The sequence below is a fragment of the Taurulus bubalis genome (genome assembly GCF_910589615.1).
Source record: "Taurulus bubalis genome assembly, chromosome: 2".
NCBI classification, from domain to species: domain Eukaryota; kingdom Metazoa; phylum Chordata; class Actinopteri; order Perciformes; family Cottidae; genus Taurulus; species Taurulus bubalis.
In genome coordinates, this window is record NC_136590.1 from 27,456,343 (window position 1) to 27,476,925 (window position 20,583).

General features: G+C 40.0%; 1 protein-coding gene across 1 annotated transcript in view; it reads right to left on the minus strand.

Annotated features, from left to right (window-relative positions):
- cadm1a (cell adhesion molecule 1a) overlaps positions 1-20,583 on the minus strand; it is a gene marked incomplete at both ends in the record, with an annotated part of 80,314 nt that overhangs the window by 22,222 nt on the left and 37,509 nt on the right. The window contains 2 exons of the mRNA XM_079237814.1: positions 4,501-4,533; positions 13,353-13,442. Coding sequence (XP_079093940.1) covers positions 4,501-4,533; positions 13,353-13,442 — 123 coding nt within the window. The remainder of the gene's footprint in view (positions 1-4,500; positions 4,534-13,352; positions 13,443-20,583) is intronic.

The window sequence follows — 20,583 nt, forward strand, 5'->3', positions numbered from 1 at the left end:
TAACTGCCTTAATTGGCCAAAAAACATACAACATGTATCACCACCTTTTTAGTTGGTATGACAAACCCGTTAGCAAAGAGTTGCTTATTTCCACATTCAGCAAATACAGAGCATCATTATAATTCACCTGGTTAATGTAAGTCTAATATTTACTCTCTCCTAGCTCTGTTTTTTGATCTCCACCAGCTCTCGGGGGAGATATCTGGCTCTTTAGCTACTACATGCTGCACTGTGTTCACCAGCGAGTGTCTGTATGTTTGCTGTTTGATGCTGCGCAGGTATAGTGTGCAGTGGGTCTACCAGAGCTTTTTCACTGAAAACAGCAGCCAAAAAAAACAAATGTGACAGTGAACCTGAACAGTAAACTTGTGGGTAGGGCAACTGGAGCGAGCTGAAACTCACTTTATAGCTCTGTAAAGTCGAGGGGAGCTGCAGATCATGGGGATTATTATCTGTAGGTTCATCGTTTTCACATTTCAGAACAAATTGTTTTAACACTGTTATTTGATATAATGTTATTATATGGATTACAGCAGCGAACATAGTAGATATTTAAATTTACTTAAAGCGATACTACGGTGAGGAAATACAATTCTGGTGATTCATTTTCTGAGTCTGATCTAAAGTGCTTTCTTTCCTGTGTTTATGATTTAAGAAGAGGTGAAAAAAGAGGTTTTGCCAGGATAATCTTGCCAAAATGGGTATTACAACACTTTTTTTTTTAATTGCTTTTCCCAGATATTTCTTTCTCGAGGGAATTTAGAAGGATTATCCTGTCAAAACATGTTTCACCTGTTCTTAAGTCATAAACAGAGGACATTTTTTTTAAAATAATTGATAGGACTTAGAAAATGTGCCATTTTTTTCACTTGACTCTCAGATGCAGATAAAAGTTCAAAGCAGCATCAAAAAGTCTTTTGGTTTCAGTACAATCTGACCTGGAATACTCAATCACAGAAGATTGATAAACCTTGCTACTCAATAAAGAGCACTACCTTCTGCATTGGCACTGAACATTGACATTGGACCTCATTTACCATTCGTTATCATCCAATATGACCTTTATATTAGAGTTTTAGACAACGATCTGGAGATGTCTTTAACACAAGACAAATAGATCAATAAATCAGTGAGTTTAATAGCTAGTGGAAAATATTAAGATACGTCACGCAACTTAACACTTGCCTTGAAATATCCACAATCTTGAGTCTATACAGTTTCTGTTTATTGCAATTAGTTCAACGTTTCTAGTAACAATTCCAGTTTATATATAATACAAATCCAGACTCTAGCCTGAATCTCTTTTGTTCTCTGTGTGTGAGTCCTTCCTTGCTGCACGACACGTTTTCTCCTGACTGCCGCACCAGAGAGGAAGAACAGTATTTCAAGGCGCAGCTCAGCACTTATGAACCACTGAGATACAGTAGAACATCTGGGGAAACCATTCAAAAACTCATAAATGTTGACAACAAATCTCACAAATAGGAGAATAAAGCATCTGTGGCCCGGCCAATACAAACTGCCAACATCATTTACAGGGAGAGAGCCCCACGGCTGCTGCAGGCGTGTCTGTCTGACACAAGAAATCAACACCATGTCAGGAGGCACTTCAACTGCCTCACATCCCGACACCATCAGTGTGATTTATTAAACATGCCAATTTATGCTGATTACATCATTAATTCAATTCATTCATGCATAAATTAGAAAATATTTTTGAAACGTGAGATATCAAGATGAACTTACTATCATTAAGCATTACTGTAGAAGAAACGTGTTTTCATTTGCTTTTGCATTTATGCAACAAGGTGCTTAAAAAATGTAATCAAATCATCTCATCTCTGATATTGCATGATAATGGGGTAAGAGTAATTTAACATCAACCATGCTCTTTTACTAACCCAGTAGTGAAAACTCGACCAAAAGTGACGCTAGAGGTTGACCTTTAGAGTGTCGTGGTTTGAAGCTTAGTGACACTTACCAAGAGTCTATTTGACGAGTTGGGAGTGATAATGTGTTGGTTCAATATGTGAAGCCAACGCAAAACTAGTTGTTCACTTTTGTTTCATCACAGCATAGGTAACCATGAGGCCGATTATACATCACAATGTAATACTGTGTGTACAAAATAAATACGATCAGCATGGTGGAGAAGCACCATGGAAATTAACTGGATTGCTCTTCACTAACAGTTCCAGCATATTTAACACTCGGGATTTGTTGTGCCTTCTATGTAAGTTGCTTGCTACTGTGACAAACTAATTTCCCCTTGGGGATGAATAAAGTGTCTATCTATCTATCTATCCATCCATCCATCCATCCATTTATGGATACAAGACAGTGGGGCAGTAAGAAAACTTGCATGAACAATGAAAAGGTAAACTAGCTCACAAATCAAACATAGTTATTTGATCAAAATATTATTGCAATGTTATTGGGTACATAGTGTTAAAACATCACCGTAGATTGGATTCGGACAAACATTAAATGGATGCACTCAGACTTAAAAAGGCTAATTTAATTGTAAAATCCTCAGTACAAGAGGCACTATGACTCAAGCCATGAATTGCAAAACAGATCATTTAAATTGCATTAGAAGAGTAAAAACCTGCCGATCTCAGATTCCTCTATCACTTTGATGTGTAAACTGATCCCCTTGTAAGTGTGAATCATCACATTTTATAATTTAAAAAGATAAGATGGCTGCTTCTGATTCTGCAAGACACTTGTTGTTTACACCTCACATGCCTCACAGCAAGCCCTGAGCCCATCTGGCCCTATCTTTTATTGTGATAAAATCTGACCATCCATTGAAAATATACTAAAAGAAACAAAGCTATGAGATCATGAAAATGCAACTTTTAATGTCAATTTAAACCTGGAAAAACAGGCATTTTCCGAGTTCTTCTTGATTTGTGGTTATTTAATTAGTGTGTATGTTTTGTCTCCCTATATATATAATTGGGTTGCACCAAATAACCTAAGGGTTGTTCAGGGTTGTCCCTTCTCACCAATTCTGTTAGTGATTTTCATGGACAGGATCTCAAGGCACAGCAAGGGGAGGATAGTTTCCTTTTTGGGGACCTCAGAATTACTTCTTTGTTCCTTTGCAGATGATGTGGTTCTGTTCGCTTCATCAGACCAAAACCTCCAGTACACATTGGGAGGTTTGTAGCCGAGTGTGAGTCAGTACCTCCAAGTCTGAGGCCATGGTTTTCTGCTGTAAAATGGTGGATTGCGCCCTCTGGGTTGGGAGTGAGTCACCGCCCCAAGCGAGGGAGTTCAAATACCTTGGAGTCTTGTTCACAAGTGAGATTGAAATGGAGCGTGAGATGGACGGGCGGTTAGGTGTGGCGTCAGCAGTGATGGAGATGTTGTACCGGACTGCTATGGTGAAGAGGGAGCTGAGCCAGAAGACAAAGCTCTCGATTTACCAGTCAATCTACGTTCTGACCCTCATCTGTGGTCATGAGCTTTTGGGTTCGAGACCAAAAGAATGAGATCGCGGATACAAGCGGCCAAAATGAGCTTCCTTCGTAGGGGTGGCTGGGTTCAGCCTGAGAGATAGGTTGAGGAGCTCAAACATTCGGAGGGAGCTCGGAGTAGAGCCGCTTCACCCTCATGTCAAAAGGGGCCAGCTGAGGTGGTTCGGGCATCTGATCGGGATGCCTCCTGGACACTTTTCTTTCAAAGTTATCCTTGACTACCCTGATTAACCTGCTTTTCCCCGCCCCAGCTAAGCATAATATAATGTTTGATTGGATGGATTAATAACCACAAACGGAGGGTTAGCTTTAATTTGACATTTATAGCAACGGAGGTCAGTTTAAAAGGTCCTGATGGAGCAACACTGAGCACATGCTTAATAGAAAGTTTGTGACCAAGCATTCATGGATTTGTTCACACTAATTATGAATCTGCTGCCACAAAATAATGAAAAAAAGGGATGCAAATTAGGCAAAATGAGAAAATGATGCATATCATCTTCATTCAAATTAATGAAAATGAGTAAATGAGGTCTATTTTTGCCTCCACACAGAATCATTTCATGCTGTTGATATAATCAGTCCTGGCCTCAGAGTGGGTTTTATTCCTCTGTGACACCTTCAGGGAAACGCTGTAATTGGTTAGTTGGTGCAACCATTCTACAAATGCAGTTCCATCGAGGAGTATGAGAGGCTTTTTCTTTTGAAAAGAAAAGGTGTTTTTATGCTATGCATGGCTCTATGCAGTGACAGAATGTGACAAAAAACATCTTTGTGGCACAATTAATGCCGCAAAAACAAAAAACAGCCCGACTGTTCCTTGACAGGTGCTCTGAGGCATCAAAAGACAGGTCAGCTGGATCAATAAATGACTGAAACCAGGCACACAGATGATATTTCCAGGCTGAGTCGCCCGGCATAACTGTCGGCTGTGCAACAGTAACAGTAAGCATGCTGCAGAGAAAGCATACAAGTTTAAAAAAAGAGACATAAAGAGGAAAGTAGAGATACCAACCATGAGCTGCAGGTTCAGTGCTGGGCGCAGTGTCTGAGCACACAAGGAGTTGAGGAGGGAGGTGTGGAACAGGAGGAACAGCATGCAAATCAAAGAGAAATGGGGAGGAGGCAGGGAGGGAGCGGGTTAGGGGGAGAAAACAAATGACACCCATAAGCAAGCATTCAGAAGACCAGAACATGACAAAAGACAGAAATCAAAGGGAACCAAAGGCAGTGCAGAGATAAACATAAGCTTACAGACACACAAATACACTTTTCATTGCACACACTGGACGTTCCACTCAGAGGGGAGGGTGGCTACTGCTTGAGGAGATATGGAAGAGACTATTATCATGTGCTTTACGCAGCTTTGGTTTGGAGAAAAGACAAACTATCAAGAGGAAATCATTGTGCAGCTGTCCTAATGTATCAGTGTATGACTTGAAAAAACACTTCACCATCTATTTGCAAAGGAAAATGTTTTGTATGGCAGCAACTCAAGTAAAGTTCTAACATAGTGTTTATTGTTGCGATAACTGGGTGTGGGTAAAATATTCCAACACCCCAACACCCAACTTGTCAATTACGGCAGTATTGCCAGTGTCCCTAAGCTTCAAACTCTGATCCTTGAAGGACCCCCTTAAGCATCGGTTCTGGATGAGTCAGGTACTACACGTCAGTTTAACATGCACAGTGTCTTTTCAAAATAAACCTCCTTCACAAACGTGAAAGTCCAGTTTTTGTTTGACCTGTGCATCTTCCCATCCCACAAAACATGACTTACATTGAGACTACAGACTATTGTACTCCTGGGAAACAGAAGCAGTAATCACACCTTGCCTCTGTGCTGGAGAAACATATACCATTTAAAAACGTTTTTGATGGAGATGCCTGCACACCGACAAATGGGGCCTGTCCAAAACCATTGCTCTCCGAGTGATTAACAAAGTGTGTCTGCATAAGAGCCAATTTCTAACACAATAAAAGTGCTGAAATTTGGTCAAATCATTAGGCACAAATGCATAACACATACATCAAAACAAATTGTGTCCAAATAGGACAGTTTAAACAGCCAAAATGTTATTTCAAGAGGCTAAGTGTACATTAGCGTGCCTTAGGTTTCTTTGGCCTTCTGTCTCAGCGGAGACATGAGAAAGTGCCGGAAAGCTATTAAGACACAGACAGATGTTTGTGTAGGAGAGAATGCTGCTCGGTATGTGTAATTGTTCGGGGAGCAGTAGGCCAATGCCACACCTCAGCTCTGCAGCCAGAGGCTCAGGGTATGGGGAACGATCTTGCAAGGTGAGACAGCATTGAGTCCGTTTCAGAGTTACCGGGGCCTCTGAGGACCCATTTCTCTACTAGGTCCTCGAGTAGCTGAGACATGTCAGGGCTAAATAACGCCACAGGCCAGCCATTACACTGACAATGTATTAGCATATTTGGTTGAATCACACCTCGGTAAAAACACTGAAGGGATTTCATACTTAAAATGCAAAGTACTTCTCAAAGCCAGATAAGCAAGTGAGCCAGTTAAGTTTGACTTTAACCCGGGCTTTAGATTACCACATGTCTAGCTGAATGAATGAATGAATTAAATCATCAGTATCCTTTGCGTCAAGGCTAACTATTAAACAAAACAGTGTGAAACAGCCCATCTACCCAATCAATCTACCACGATCATTAAGAGATGTACCAAATGTTTGTAGTGTATCAATTTAATGCAACAATCTGACCAGTTATCAATGATGGGTGATATTTGCAGTTGCATATTAATTGCATTGACATTCTTTCAGACGCAACAGTATTCTTGACATTTATTGGTTTATTGTAGCCTGCTTTGAACTTGTTCTACATCATTGCAGCTCTGAGGAGAAAGGAGACATTTTATATGTCAAGATTCTACAGTTGTTACATCTGTGTAGTAGGTATCAGCACTATCGTCACTATTTTGTTGTTTTCTTTGGAGATTGTCTATGTTGTAAACTTTAAAGTATTACTCTTGTTTACGGTTACGATCACATTACCCAGCTGTTTTGTAAAAAAATTAAAGTTTAAATATATGTTTTATAGTTTTTTCATTTCACCTTTTAAGCGACATTTGTACTCCGGTAGGCCACCCTGTGTCATGTTACCAACGTTGTGCGGCAAAGGCTTTGGCTTCCATTTTTTTAATAAATTATGTTATTATATATACACACACATATATATATATATATATATATATATATATATATATATATATATATATATATATATATATAATTATTATAATTTTTTAGGAAAAGATTTGCTGAAAGAAACACAAGAAGTCAAATAATGGGTTACCCACCTGCTTACTTTGCCCAACAAGCGTTACTGTTTTTATTCTTGTATGTCTTTCATGGCTTTCAGATTTGTTGTTTTAATTTAGGTTAGATGTGTTTTTCTATTAATTTTGAAAGCTCTTGAATAGTAAAGTAGTACACAGGAATGGTATACACAAAACTGAGTAGGCTGCCAAGTGTAATGTCAAAATAATGTATGTATTTTAAGAAAGAGAATGAAGCCTTTTTGCATTGTTGAGGGAGCAACGATGCAGAAAGAGATACCAGAGGGCAATTCATGGGTTATGTATTGTCCTCTGCAGTAGCAAATACATGCTGAAAAACCATCTTGAGTCACCTCCTTCCTTGCTCAAATCCTACACACTGTGCTTTATCCAAAACATTTAAGGAAAATAAAGCAGCATACTTGTTACAATGAAGGCTAAAGGTCAGTGCTTGGGTCCACATCAACACAAGTAAATGCTGATGAAGAAAGGCCTCATATTAAATTAAAATGTGGAAATGAGTGACTGGAGTATTTTCATTTTCATGGGATTGAATTTTTTTCTTCTTCACAGAATAGTCCAGAGGCCATGCAATGGCTTCACTAGTGTTGGTTGGCTTTACAATGTAAAGTGAATCCTCTGTCCCTGCAAGCCTCAGTCAACAGAAAGCCAGCATGGCCTGGTAACCCTCATTACACTGTGGGTGGCAGCCATGTGGGACCATTCAGTATGTCTGTTGCTGAGTGATTGCCTGTCCATTTTTAAACAGCCTCCTCCTCATCCTCCATCTCCAGCTTCACAGGTCAACAGAGACATCGGCAGTGTTCTCGCTGACATTCACAGATATGATGCGGTCACATCAGCTCCATTACTAGTTGCCACACTTCCCATGAGCCCTTTGGTGACTCACTGTGACATGACATCCAGCTCAACATGCAGCGATAACTGCATGCCAATCATAATTGTATTGGCAGAAATGGATTAGGTGGAACCCCGTGGCGCTGAAAATGCCAACAGGCTGCCGGGTGTCCCCGCTGGCAGCGAGATTACTTTTTTGTTGGATCCATTTTCTCGAACCTGCCTTCCCTACTTCGGCTTTTGTTTGTGGTTTCCTACATATCCCAGAATTTTGCCGTCTCCCACAGAGCTCTGTTGATAGAGAGCCGAGCAGCCGATCTCTTTTCTTCAACAATAGATTTCACCCTGTAACAACTGTTGAATGTTGCTATAAAAAACAGGAAGACACTTTGTGTCTGAATCCTGAGGAACTAACCGCATATACTGACTAATCGTTTTTGTTGTACTGTGTTAATTACTTGTTTTTACTTTACAATTTGGACTGAGGCAAACTAAAAACCTGCTCATCCAAAAAGAGCAAAGAGCAAAGAGGTGGCTCATTGGTCGAGCTGAGGTGACTCGGGTGACACAGCAGAGGACATAGCGAACAATATTTAATTCAAATATATATATATTATATAAAAAAATCCCCCCCTGTGCAGTCATGAACCAGGATATTAACTGTAGCTGTTATTTTGTACAAGGCTGTAAACATGTTAAAAGTAGGGCATTTGAACATGGAGGTCGCTTTTGGAGCCAGCCTTGAGTGGCCAATTGAGAAATTGCAGATTTTGGCTCTTCAGTGTTGGCTTAATTTTTCAGCAAAATGAGGTGGCCGCTTGATGCATATGTACACTTAAGCAGTTATTTTAACACATTTTAACACACTCCATGTAGTCTCGGAGCCGTAAGGTACTAATGATAAGCATATGTGTAAATACAGAATGAAATGGCCTTAACTGGTGCTGCTTTTCAGATATTGTGTAGCTAGCGAATTACCTCCTGGCCCTTTTTCATCTCATTTTGGTCATTGTGCAGCACAGTTATACCTCTAAAAGACAATATGCTTCCACATTACGACGACGTGTGTGTCTTCAGACTAGTTTTTTTTTCCATGATTCCGAGTGCTATAATATCATTGATGCTCTTTCAGGTTTGCATGTCACATGACAGCACCTATTGTGTTGCTATTGACCTGAATCAAATTAGTTAAGGCTGGCTGCTCCACTTTTAAAACAAGACAAGGAATCCAACTGAGCAAAGTGGGAACAATATCGCACATTATCTGGCACATTGTGTGCATGTGTCATTTCGGACAATGTGAGGTGGAGACACGTCACCAGATGGTGTTTATGTGATTTAAGACCCAGACAAAAGTACAATATATTTGTTCCTCTTCCCTTCCTTGCCTGTTTTGTCATTCTGTGGGTTAAATTAATTGGTTGTCAGCCTCGCTTATGGTCTTTCATCAATTAAACGTAATGCTAGTCTGGCGAAGATTGTTTTATTTGCACAAGGTACACATCCATTATCTTTTTTCTTCATTTAGGGTTTAAGGGACATTGTTCTATTGCCGATGTGTTGAATTAGGGAACGATGAGTCATATTGTGTTGATGAGGGGGAGAGAGCTGAGGTAATGAGATAGCTAGAATGTATGGGAGGATGCACGTTGAATCCCTACAAAAGACAGCAGAGCATTTCTACTTTTGGGCTTGCGTTTCACAAAAGACCTCCTTTTGGCCCTGACTACCACTAAAGCAATAGACTGCAGCCCCTAAAGAGAGTGCGCAGCACAAAATGTTGTTTTTCAACAAAAATCTTTCCTCCACACTGACACAGAAATGGTAGAAAAACAGAATGCAGCAAAGCACACAAGAGAAAAGAAACACAACATACAGCTCCTGAAAGATGTCATGAAAAATAAAGGGAGCCTATGAATGGAAATTAATAATATTTCCTAATACTTGTAGGATTTAGTGTGCAAGATATCTCAATTAAGAAATGTATTTAGTAGTGAAAATAGCAATTGTCATTTCCCCATGTCACTTGCAGAACCCTGCCAAGCACTTAAGACCCATATGTTGGGGCTCTAATAGATTTTTTTAAAGTGCTCTATTCTGTCCCTCTAATGGGTAACTGATAGAAAAAAAATCTCAACCCCACTCTGATAGATTCATTTGGCGGTGGGCGGCACCGCTGTGGGTAAATTAAATCAACTGGCAGAGTGAATTATGGCCATATGAGTCTGCCTTCAATCTATATACACAGTTATAATGGCATTCCTCTGATAGTTGAAAGCAAAGAGAGGACATCTGGAAGAAAACTGTAAGTGGGTTGTTTTAACCTGAAAATATTGGCACTGAAGACGTGAGGTTTGCTTTATCAGGTGGAGTCCACACATCTCAGTGCACGTCCTGTTCACTGGGGACTGAAATAACTCGCCAACATACCGTACACAATCATTTTCAGTTTTTCCATCTTATCTTACTCTGTCATTAAGTATGGAGGTGGTTGTAGAGTGGAAAGCAGAGTCAGAGCTAGCATTTTGGATTTGCATGGACTTTTGCACAAAAATGGTATAAAATTATATTGGTAACCATTTTCTACAACTCCCATATATAGTGCATTATAAGAATCATTTGAATGCTTTATAAGCTCATAGCAATGCATAATTATAGTTAAAAGCACTCATAAATACAAATAAATATTTTAAAGAAATACACAATAAAGCTTTTTTGTTCCGCTTTAGAAGGTGAAGTATCATAATACTTCATAATTGCAGGTAACTCACTGGCATTTTTGTGTACAAATTAATCCAAGTAGGCGCTGTTGGTTTATGTTAAGTGAAAACATATCGTTAAATCTGCAAGAACAACTTTACTTTAAGCAAATAATAACCACTTACTGTAACTTATAATCACATTATAATGCATTTTAACAGTGATTACAATGCATTATAAAAAAGAGTATACTGTTTAAAACAATGGGACTTGTAATACACAATGACCCTTACAAAAACAATGTCAGTGAGTGGCCAGAAATTATGAAGTAATATGATCATTATGACATGCTTTAAAGTTTACAATTCTTGTTATAAAACATTATGAATAGGTATTAGTGTTTATAATTATACAATGATTTACGCAGATTACCACGCATTATAAGTATGTGTATATGCTTTATAGACATCATATTAAGTGTTACCAATAGATATTTTGTATATCTGTTTTACTAATTGAAGAAGTTAAAATGAGACAGTGAAACTCCTCATAAACAGTGGCCACTATGCCCACCAATTACTTACATCATAAAGGAAATAAACAAAGCGGGACCATTGTTTTCTCAAAAGCAAAATATTCAAGATTGTGAGCATTTCAGTTGCCCCTCAATGGCTCTCACCAACGGTGCTAACAGCGCTAACAGAGCAAACTAATGCAAAAGTGCTGACAGAGCTAACAGTGTTTATCTGAGGGGGAGTATCTGGGTGCTGTGCTTCCACAAAGACGCTGTCAGTTTGGACGGTTTTATAAACTGTAAACGCTGTACGAAGAACAGAGCTGAATTGCGGCCATGAGCTCGCCACGCTCACGTGCACTTAAAATCAAGCGCAACCGGCCCTGTTTTCTCAACAATGCAAGTAGAAGCTTGGATAACAACACACATAGAGGGAGAATGACCTCATTCTCTGCTTAGGTAGACGTTAGTCCACTGTATCTTTACTTAGCAAATAGTTGTAAACTGCTATATTAGCGGTCAGAATGTTACAGCTCCTTTAAATTAGACAGTATAAACTACTGGTCTTTAATTGTAATCTAGTTTATTTGTGAGTTTATTATTGATTTTTTTAGGTAAAACAATCATCTCACTTTATTCATTGCCTAATTTACACATTTTTGTTTTAGTAACCTTCAGGAAATATTGCTATTATTATTTACCCATAAAGTAACTATTTTATTCTCAGCAGGCACATTAGCAATAACCAGCAGAGATCCAAATGTTAATCAGTCAGAATAGGGATAATCAGAACAGGCCTGTGCGGACTCCCGACTCTTTGATCTAAGGCAAAGGAGCTATCAATAAGCCTGCATAGATAGGTATTCTCTTTAATCCAATCAGATGGCATAATCAAGCACAATGCCTGTGATTTCTGCCAGCCTCGTGAGATTTGTTCCAATTGAGTGGTCTGTCAGAGAGGCTTTGATTGCATTTGGGGCTCTGGCTGATTTCTGAGTTGAGGCATAAAGTGATGTTTTCTATCTACACCCTTTGGAGATTTACACTCACAATAGCCCAGAGTTCTGTTTCTGAAAGAGCAAGATAACATTTGCCAATTTCAAAGGGGCCTAATTTTCAAGCGCTCATGTTTAGTTATTGTTCATCCCCACTGGTACCCTGGCAACCCACCTAGAGTATGATCTATAATTTACTTTAAGAATGAGTGATGTGTTTCATAAAAATAAAGCGAGAGTCTGCAGTGACTAAATGTTATAGAACAATTATCAAAGTCATACAATTACCATAGCCAACCCAGTATCCATGGTTTATAGTGTACAGCCTTCTATTTGTTTGCTTTAGCTTTTCTCATCATGCCATGTCAGGGGATATCACGCTACTATTTACACCCGTAATGAATGTATTTCTTGTGTGATGGAGAGGTTTGCAGTTTGGTGCGGGAATAATACAAACCATGTGTGAAAAACCCTGTTGTGAAAGGATTTGGGGAACAAAGCCACCAGGTTGCTCTGAGAGGGTTGCACACAGACAACAAAGCAACACAAGCTGGGCCTTGGCCTACTATTTGTCCTCTCAATCAAAAACACCCGTACACACCCACACACTTATTTGAAAAGAGGAGCACTGTAATTACTCATAATTCGTGACTGCAATAGATGAGGTTGGTCCATCAAAGTCTCTTTTTTTTCTGTCATATTTCCATGTTAACCAATGTTTTATAGAACTGCATTTTATTAGAGAATCATAATGAGCGTTGCCAATGCCAACGGTGGCAACCATACAATGGTGAATGGTTATGACTTTCCTTCAGAAACAATGTGTAGACTCATACAAATAGAATCCCTTATTGCCCAGTAGAAGTGTGTCACGTTGACCATGCCCTCTGCCTGCATGTGTATTCTCTTTTCTTTTCATTTTGCTGTGTTTGGGACATTTCTGGGCATCAATTTATATAAAAGTGTAGCAGCTGTCAGATTGTAAGCATGCATTCAATAATAAGCTACAGAAATGGCAGACACAGCACGGAAAAAATGCAAGTATTGCTCGGCGAAACGCTATGCAGACAAAGGGCGAAACATGAGAGGGAACTGAAGGGTGGGCACAAAATGTCCGCAATGACGGTGTTATCGCTGTAAAGACAACCTTTAAGGACATCCTATAATCCTTTAAGAACTGTTGAAGAACAAATGTGGAAAAAGTTCTCTGTTGCTCTGAATATAATTCATTTTGAATTAACTGTAAAAGCTTTTAAAAAAAATGGTGAATGATGACAGAACCTGTGTGTTCTTAACCAGCGTTAAAGGAACATATGAATATGATTGCCACTGTGGCATGAGGATGGAGATACATGGAGTGATTCAAGGTTGTGCGGGGGATAAGGCAACACACACACACACACACACACACACACACACACACACACACACACACACACACACACACACACACACACAAAAGATAAACAGATTGTGCGAGGGTGATACTGTACCTTGATTGGCTTCAGGGTAGGAGATGGTGGTGGTGATGGTGGTGGTAGTGGTTGTGGCTGTGGTGGGTATAGGGGTAGTGGAGGGAGCATCTGGATGAGAGGACACATACATGACAAACACAGGGGGGAAACAAATGAGTATATAAGCCATGAAGATAAAGTGAAGTCACTGTGAAGCGATGGTATTGTTGTTTGATATGTAACCAACAGCTCAATATGTGTCACCGTGTGTGTGTGTGTGTGTGTGTGTGAGAGAGTTAAAGGCTGGCTGCAGACCTTTTGATGGATTGGTAATGGCAGTGCATTAAATACTGTACACACAATGATGACACTGCGACACATCATCTGGTCTCACTCCGACTGAGCTTATCAAAGATTTGTTGGGAGATCCTCGCTTTACAGGCTACACACCATGACATGAAATACTGACAATGCTTGCGAGCACATGGTTGTTAGAAGTGATTAAATGCCTAATGAGTAACACATGCTGGTGTTGTACTTATGCTGTCATTGTTATGCAGCGAGCTGTCTTGACAAACAAACGTGTCTGTGCATTCTTAATATCTCCAAGGAGATTCAAGAACAAAGTTGGTGAGGATACTGGCAACAAAAGAAAAAACTAGATTAAATGTAAAAACTCAAACATGATGACACAATAAATGGCAGGGCACAAAAAACAGGAGGGAGGGAAATAATACACACACAAAACAAATGGTAAAAAAAAAAGAATTACCACCTTGCGGTTGTAGGTCTAGTAGTTAAGTAGTTAACAACCACGTCTTTCCAAAATGCCATCCCTGTTTTGTGAGGTCCCAGTGACCTTTGACCACCAAATTTAAATCAGTTCACTTTCGAAGGCAAGTCGACGATTTGTCAAATTTGAAGACATTTGCAAACAGCGTTCCTCAAAATAATCCATCATTGTTTTCATTTATGACCTGTAGAGGTCAGACATCCCCACTTTATTTTATGTTATGATGATAAAGTCAAGATATTGCATTTACGAGAATAAAGCGGACGTGAGGTCACAGTGACCTTGACCTTTGACTTTTCACCTCCAAAATCTAACAAGTTCATCCCTGAGTCTAGATGGATGTTTGTACCAAATTTGAAGAAATTCCTTCGAGGCATCCCTGAGATATCACATTCACTAGAATTAACTGGATGGTTGGCCGGACAGACAGACAACCCGTTAACATCAGGCCTCCGGCCACGGTTGTCGCCTACGCGGAGGCATGAAAATAAATGAACAGCATCAGGCAGGTTTGTTGAGTACACAAACTTTGACCAGAAAGCATTTGTCTTCCCATAGCTTTTCCTTTTTTACTTCATTATCCAGGTTAGACTCCCCACTCTGACAATGACCAGGGGGAGATATCAAAAGTGACATTTTCCTTGTTGAAGTGGTGGTGCTGCACTGATATGAAGCCGCTGGCAGTGCTGCTTTGGAAAAGACCACCCATGCTGCTCTGATTGCCTGGAAATGGACTGAACAAGGTTTCAGGGTTATTGAAATGTGCTGGAAAAATATGTTTTTGGCTGTTGAAAAGGAGAGGCCAGTCTGCACTTTAATGAAATACTGTATTATAAGAAGGTGACGAAAGTTGATGGATCAAGAATTGGGAGGAGATTAATGTCCGGGATACAGAAGAGGTGTTGTTTTAACAGTTACAAGCAGTGTGCAATGTCACATTTGGTTATGTGATGGTGCATGGTAGGTTGCATCGGTTATGTTGCAGTTTATTGGATGCACACGACAGTGGCTATAAAACCAAACAAGCTGCAAATGACAAAACTGCAGGTGTTTTTGCTTGAATAAAAAAAAAAACATTCAAACTACCATCAATAACAGGCAGACCAGCTGCCAATGGCTGTGAAAGGGGTATTTTGGCATTAATTTGAGAGGGCGCTTCAACATTTCTAAAAAAAAGTCCCTTGCACACTTATTGCTAGTTTGCCAATGGTTGTACTTAATGTGCCTACCGCTGGGTTACAGTATGTCACATGAGATGAAATGCCTGTGTTTTCATTTCTAACCAGTTAGAAGCTACACCATTCCAATCCCAATTACTAGCTGGACAAAATTCAATATAAAGCTTTCTCTCTATTTAACTAAAACTAGTAAGGCTGGTGTAGTTCTATTTTTGTACTTGTACTCGTGAAGAGACCAACAACCAACAATGACTTGATCTCACGAACAAGTATCATCTGTGTGGCCAAAGCTACAACGTTTTTTTTTTTTTACTAGTAATGTTGGACATTTTAACATGGAGGTCTTTGTGGGGTGACTCGCTTTTGGAACCAGCCTTAATAGGCCATTTGCGGAACTGCAGTTTTTTTGAGCACTTCTGCGTTGGCTTCATTTCTCTGCACCATAGGTTGCAGCTTGGCGAACAGTCGGATGTCAAATGTATTGTTATTGCATCACTGAATGTACAGCAGTAATTGTTCCCAGATGTTCCAGTAGACGTTACCAGTGAAGGTGTTTTCACAATGACATCATTGAATTGAAAATGCAATTCATCCCAAAGTTGCATTGGAGGTAATAAAAGTTACCTTGCTCTTTGTAGAGTACGATGTCTTCCCTGAGGTTACAGAGGTTGTTTTTCATTGAAAAGTAGTCTTCCCTAAGGGCAGAAGTTATTACTTCAAAAATCCCTTCACAATTTTTGAAAATCATCTATTTCATGCACTATAAGAAAAATGTATTAAGTAATTCAAATAACAAGCCGAGAGGTCTGTGTAGTCCCTCAGAACTCTGCCTGAAGCAAATTTTAAAATGCTAATGAAGGCCTTCAGGTGATCTGGATCAGTATTCAAACTCTGTTGCTGTGTGGTATATTTTTAATCTACCAACAATTAAATTTTTTTAAGTCAACCTTGATAATACAAAGGGCTGTACACACACATGTGCAGACAAAGGAGGGGAGAAATGATCAATTGGGAAGTCGGCTGGCAGATGAGGCTTGAGCTGATGAATTTCACACATGCTTGAGAGTTACAACTCCAGCTCTGGGGTGGTGCTGTCTAATTGGTTTTTATCCCATTATGAAATGTGAGGGTCCAGCAGATGTTTGGGATCATCAGTGTCAGCATCTCATTAAAAACCCAGCAGTAAAAAAAGAAAGAAGATAAATAAAGATTAAAAGAAAGACTCTGAATGTACACTATATTTCTCTTTTTAGTGACAAACTGGTGCAATGTATCAAAGGACACTGGAGCTTATTGACTTTCAAATGTGACAGGCAGAATGTGTTTTTCTTCCCACTGAGTCACTGGCCGTTGTTTACTGATGAGGCTTATGAATCTGTGTTTCTAGTCTGAATGAAGCGGGACCGCAGGAAGCTCCGAGCTGTAGCCTGACCGGAATTGTTCCTGGTAAAGCCAGGGAGTTAAAGAACTCCACGTGAGCACAGGAACTCCATATATGTCTTAATTAAAGAGACCAAATAAATGCATTTCATTCTTTTAATTTCCTCTCATCAGTTAACAAACAAGCCTTTCTCAACCTAAGTAGACTCCAATTATTAGAACAACACAGGCATTCAGGCTCCCTCAAGTGGCCCAAAAGTGTACTGCAGATATAAATGTAAAATAAAAGACAATGGAAGAAATTCTGCAATTTTAGTTGGCGACCCTGATAAAATATCAGGCAACCCACCTGTATAGTGGAGTGTAGTTTAGTATAGTCTAGTATATATACCGTACATGCTTGTTAAAAATAATCAAAAAGTTACAGACACAGTAAGATTAGATAGTATCGATCATTTTTTGATTGTACAGTATTGCCAGAAATACGTCAGCTCAAAGTTTTAAGGAGAAAAAATAGCAGAGATTTTATGAGCTGTTTTTACAAAATAGACTACTTAGTTTAGGTTACACAAATTGCTGTTAATGTCACCATGTCAAAGAAATATTAATGGATAAATGTGGGGGCGATATACATTTTTGCACGTAATAGACATTTGAGGGACACTTCCTCCTTTACTTATAAAGTAATGTACATTTGAGGTGTTCAAATTAGGATGGGGGCCTTGATTGAAGCTTGGAAGACAGAGGGAGTACCGGGAGTTTTCCCGGTGGGCCGGTCAGTAATGGGCCGGCAGTGGCTGACCTTTTTTTTTTTTTTGCATGTAAAGACGCATAAGAGGCCCAGTGGCCCTATGATAAGCCCAGTAGTCCCGCCCACGCATTTTCCAGACCCTCCCACCCCCTCGTCCAATCACCTTTAATGATGAGCTAATGACACATCATTAGCAATCTGTGAGAGAGAAGAGAAAGCAAAAATGGAGAAAAAACGAAAAGGCGGTGCAGAAAAACTGAGGGAAAAGAAGAAAAAAAGCTCTCGCAACTGATGCTGCTGAGAGCAGAAATATAATAAACATGTTTGCTGCTGCGGGGGCCGGCGGCGGTGGCGTAGCCTCCGGCTCCAGGGCTTTGGCTGCGGCGGGCGCGCCGGGTCCCTCTCAGGAGGTGTCGGACAGTGAAAGTGAGGCTCCCGCTGCCATGGTGGCACAGTGTCATGAAGTGGAGCTTCTAATGAGCACCAAGACAAGTCTGGTATGAACGGACTCACTTTACTGGTGAACCGCAGTATTACAACTGTTAAAGCATTGAGAACGCGCTCTTGCACCTGACATGTATATATTTTCCACACGTAACATTCAAAATTAGTTAGCGTCAACAAGCACGTATCATTGTACTTTCTGCCTTCAAAGTAAAAGCACTTCCTGTTTCCATGCTCTTCACAATAAGAGTAAATTTAAGTTTAAAGTTTAAAGTTTAAAGGTGGCCAGGCATTCATCTTCAGATTTATATACACATGATTGAAAGTAGTTTTCTCCAAATTGAGTTATATTGTAAGTAATATAAGTTTGATTATTGATTAGTTAATTATTATAAGTATTGTCCATTGAAAATATGGTATGGATGATTTGGAAATAAACACTGTATATTGGGGTCATTTTGAGAAGATACATTGTCTACCTGCCAGTGTTGTGACTCTTTAAATGTGTCCTCAAATAAACTGTGAAATACAAGATCACAGCCACTCTGACATAATCCTTCCACAGGGTGATCAGGAGATGAACGTTGGATCTCCAATTATAGAATTTCCCCCAAATTACAACTGAAATGTCATGAATTGACAGAGACATTGTAGAGAAATCCAAGAGTTTTTAAATTTAAACAGAATTCAAAACACGACTTACTGTACTTGCACATTTGCTTTGGAGGTGATGAATTACTTTTTCTCCTCGTAGCATTTTACACCGGCAATTTCATTTCCACTCAAGTGCAATTTCAGCAAACTAATAGCGATTGCAGCTTGAATAGGATGTTTTGGGACACTTTGCACCTCTGGAAGAAATGTTGGAGGCCACTTAAAGCAGTGAAATTCCCATGTGCTTTAATGGAGAAGAAGTGTAAAGTAAGTAGGAAGACGACTGAGTGCAACAGGGTCACTAAGCATGCGGCTGGTGTGCAATAAAGCCGGTGCTGGTAAAGGAGCAGTGAGAAGGAGAACTCAGTTATTGGGTAAGCGGCAGCCTGTAAACAACTTAAAACCCCTCGGCGCTGGGTCTCACTCGACTGCGAGAGGAAAACCCTGATGGTTGTGTTTTCTTACCCTGTGAAGTAAGAGCGGCAGTGAGAGTTAGAGCAGTACAGACTGCATTCTTTTCGCTGTTAACATTGTTAGTGTCAGCCAGTCTCGCGGTGCTCTCCATCACTTAGGGTCACAATACTCGGGAACCAGATGCATTAGAAGAGATGCTGGCCATAGCTGCATTTGTTCTGGCTGTCAAGCAGGGGGAGTGCCGGCGGTGGAGGCGCCATGTGGACTCTATCATTTAATGACACAGCTGTAATGTACAGCTCGGGATCCTTGTGGCTCATTTTGAACATTTAACGAAGACAATTACATCTTAACTTAAAAAGAGATGTGAAAAAACATTCATTTCAAGAAGGCTTTTGGGGCATTGTGGTGCTTTAAATCTAAAACTTGGTACATTTTGTCTGTTGGAAGAACTTTAACGTTATTAAGAATCTCCTTACTTGCCACATTTTAACTAGATGTATCTTTCTGAAATAGCCTAGAGGTATGGTGGTAAACTTTTTAGGATTAAAATAAGTGTCTTTGTTTTTTGGTCCAAGGGCTGGGGTTAATCAAAGGTTGCATGTCGTTTGGTTACTACATGGTTGTACCTTTTCACTTGTTCTCATCACTGTTTAATGGGGTGTTGCTTTAATTCAAAGAGTAGGGACAAGCGCCAATATAAATTTAATATCTGAAGTCAGATACGGACTGTGCCGCTCTTGCAACCCCCATTGTGGTTAAACGGTGTATAGTTATATACTGTCAACAGGTTTTCAAGCACTCTGCTGTCACATGGCGTGCCACATGGCGTCAAGTGCATCTCTTACTTTTACCACCACAACCGTTGCTGTGGTACCGACAAATTAAACAAGGGAAATCTGTAGATTGCTTCGATACAGATTCCAGAAATCACTTTGTGAACAGTTCAAAATCAGCTGGTGACTTTATAGCATGTGCATGCTGACACCCCTGCTACTGGTCGGATTGCTTACATGGGACTGTATATACATGTCTGTCTCCCAGCTTCTGTTTTGGTCGACTACAGAGTTGTTTGCATGGTGGTGGTAGTGGTGTGTGTGTGTGTGTGTGTGTGTGTGTGTGTGTGTGTGTGTGTCTGGCGGTAGGGGGTCTGGATGTGGGAATCAGCTTCTGACAGCCCAGCCACAACACCCTGTCTTACCATTAGCAAGGCGAAGGTTCGGCATTATTTTCTGTTGAATTACAGTCGGCATTAGTGGTGTGGGAGCCACGGACACATCAAAGTCATCAAAAGACTAGCTCTAAAAGGACAGAGGCCTTCTGTGGTTTTAATGGCTCTTTTTTTGGGGCGCAAGGCTTTTAGTTGTCCACATGTTGCATTACCGTGTTTATCTTTGTCTTTCTCTCACCGGGGAGAGGGGGGTAGTAGAGAAGGGTGACTTGCATCCCTCACCATGGGATTTTGTTATTCAGGCCAGATGAGAGAGATATACAAAACACCTGCAACAATTACCAGAATATTCACACTTCATGCACTATTTTGCACTATTCACTTTATGTCAGACAGTAGAGAAACATAATTTCAGGTCTTCTGTATGTTTGCACAAATGGAAGAAGTGACAATAAAACTGACTTTGAAGTAGTGGATAATATGGC